We start from the raw sequence: 2,500 nt of genomic DNA on the forward strand, positions 1-2,500 counted from the left end.
CATTCCAAGCCAAGGTAGGTTGCGAGCGTACGACGATTACTTCTGAGTGAGCGGGGAGATTTTAGTTCGGAAGCAGAACCCATTTCAGGATCGCTCTTGAGTGAAAATATTGTTCCTATACAGTGCAAAGATGATCATGATGACGATGGGGGGGGGGGGAGAAGAGCGCTGATAGGAAGACATATGATAGCAAGGCCATTATAACAGTGATGTCCATTTCAACAGGCAATGGTTGTGACTTACCGTATAAACTGCATCACAGAATTCATCCCACAAGCAGAGGTGAGACGTTTCTCTCTTTACTTCTTTGTCCCCCACCCCTCTCTCTCTCTCTCTCTCTCTCTCTCTCTCTCTCTCTCTCTCTCTCTCTCTCTCTCTCATCAAAATCAAATCTCTCTCTCTTTCTCTCTCTCTCTCTCTCTCTCTCTCTCTCTCTCTCTCTCTCTGTGTGTGTGTGTGTGTGTGTGTGTGTGTGTGTGTGTGTGTGTGTGTGTGTGTGTTGCGCCTATGAACTCTTTCAGCGATAGCGCCTGCCCCGCACTCGCCCCCCCCTTTCTCTCTCTCCCAGGACTGGGCCTTGGCTCTTGAGGAGGATCCCCAGAACCGCTCTCTCCCGCTCTACGGCCTTCCGGTGAGCGTCAAAGAGAACTTTGAGGTCGAGGGCATGGATACTACGATGGGGCTGGCTAAGTACCTGTACCAGCCCGCCGCTCGCCACGCGGCCATCGTGGAGGTGCTGCGGCTCCAGGGCGCCGTGCCCTTCTGCAAGACCAACGTGCCTCAGAGCCTCGTCAGGTCAGTGCTAGGACTCCTGTCCCCCTTCCGGCCAAATGGGCATTATTGGGTATTCGAAATTATTTGGAGAAGCCTGCCAGACAGGCAAACATTGCTACATAAGTGCCAATCCATAGAATGGAATTCAAATGCCGTTTCCATTGACATCCGCCCACAGCTACCGCTGCAGCAACCCTGTCTGGGGCGAGACCTTGAACCCAGTCGACACCCAACGCACCTGCGGAGGATCTTCAGGTAACCTAAACCGAGCCAATTTAACTAAGCCAAAGCAAAAAAATTAACTAAATCTAAACTCATCTTGACCCTAGCCAATACCCGACGGAGGACCCTCAGGGAAGTCCCGAAAGGGCCTTGAAACTTCGGGGAAGAAGTGGCTGCCAGGAGAAAACTAGCGAAGTCTGAGCCTTTTGGAGGGCGCTCTGCCGTTGCGACCGAGATCCAGCTTGCAATTATCTTTATGATGAATGACAATGAACAGACTACCTATAAAGGTGGTAAGAATACTGACGCTACTAATGATAATGATAAAGTATTGTTTTAGTAATTGTTAAATAAATGATAATCATGGTTTTGATGCTACTGATTATGTTATCAATATTACCTCTACTATTAATAGTAATAAATGTTATTTTTATCATAATTCAATCAGAATCATCATCATTATCATCATCGTTATTATCATCCTCATTATCATTGTTACTATCATTATCATTATTATCATTATCATTATTATCATAAACATTGTTATTGTCATGATAATTATAATAATTATTATCATTTGATTATCATCATTATTATTAGTATTGTTATTATTATTATTATTATTATCATTATTATTATTATCATTGTTTTTATCATTATTATCATCATCATCATATAATTATCATTATCATCATTATCATATTTCTATCATTATCATCACTATTATCTTAATTGCTATGATATAATTGTTATTGTCATATTATTATCACTAGTATCGTTATTATTGTTGATATTGATATATTAGTATCATCGTTGCCGTTGTTATTATCAAAACTTTGTGACAAATGTAATAAAAAAACAAAATTACGATACTCATTAGTTTTAGCTTCATCATCACCCCGCTGGAGACGGGTGATGTGAATGTAAAAAAAAAGGTGAGCCGAGGTCTTGGTTCCGTGCTGTGCGAGTCAGTCTGAGTTTACCAACCAGGGTGCTTTCCGATATCATTTTTTGCGATCGTGCTAAAAGTAAAAAGTTTATATTCGTTATCTAGAATGGCAAGATGCTGACCTCCGGCTTTGAGGTACCGGCGGAGCAGGGTGTGCAGGCAGAAGGAGAAAAGGAAGGTGAACGCGATTATGTGCCGCGGCTGCAATGTTCCCTGTGCCAGTATGACTGCTATGCACTGTGGCACTCGCAGCCGGAAGCGCAGGTCTCCTTCCTCATTTCCGTATCTTCATGGGTTTTTTTCTCCTTAGGGATGGTTATTTCTTTCATATTTGTTTATGAATGTAAGAAAATAAAGTTCTTTTGTCCTTCCTTAAAACTTGAATACGTTTGTCAGACTGAATGTAAAGAACATAATGAGCTTTATATCACAATTTTAGTCTGTTACAATTTTGAGACAGTTCGACCTGTCAGATGACACACATAAGCCTCATGATATAGTAAAAAAACAAAAAAATGCGAACACAAAAAAGATTCTATTATCAAGAAAATGTAT

General features: G+C 41.6%; 2 protein-coding genes across 2 annotated transcripts in view; one reads left to right on the forward strand and one right to left on the reverse strand.

Annotated features, from left to right (window-relative positions):
* LOC122258339 (M13 family metallopeptidase neprilysin 3) overlaps positions 1 to 2,500 on the reverse strand; it is a 221,904-nt gene that overhangs the window by 82,803 nt on the left and 136,601 nt on the right. The window lies entirely within an intron of this gene.
* Positions 1 to 2,500, forward strand: part of LOC122265010 (fatty acid amide hydrolase 1) — a 7,611-nt gene that overhangs the window by 421 nt on the left and 4,690 nt on the right. Inside the window, exons 2-5 of the mRNA XM_086549990.1 lie at positions 1 to 14; positions 226 to 282; positions 569 to 795; positions 953 to 1,029. The exon at positions 1 to 14 is cut by the window's left edge and continues 234 nt beyond it. Coding sequence (XP_086406116.1) covers positions 1 to 14; positions 226 to 282; positions 569 to 795; positions 953 to 1,029 — 375 coding nt within the window. The remainder of the gene's footprint in view (positions 15 to 225; positions 283 to 568; positions 796 to 952; positions 1,030 to 2,500) is intronic.

Source organism: Penaeus japonicus, unplaced genomic scaffold (assembly GCF_977035675.1).
Source record: "Penaeus japonicus unplaced genomic scaffold, GWHDUDI00000001_assembly GWHDUDI00000023, whole genome shotgun sequence".
Lineage (NCBI taxonomy): Eukaryota > Metazoa > Arthropoda > Malacostraca > Decapoda > Penaeidae > Penaeus > Penaeus japonicus.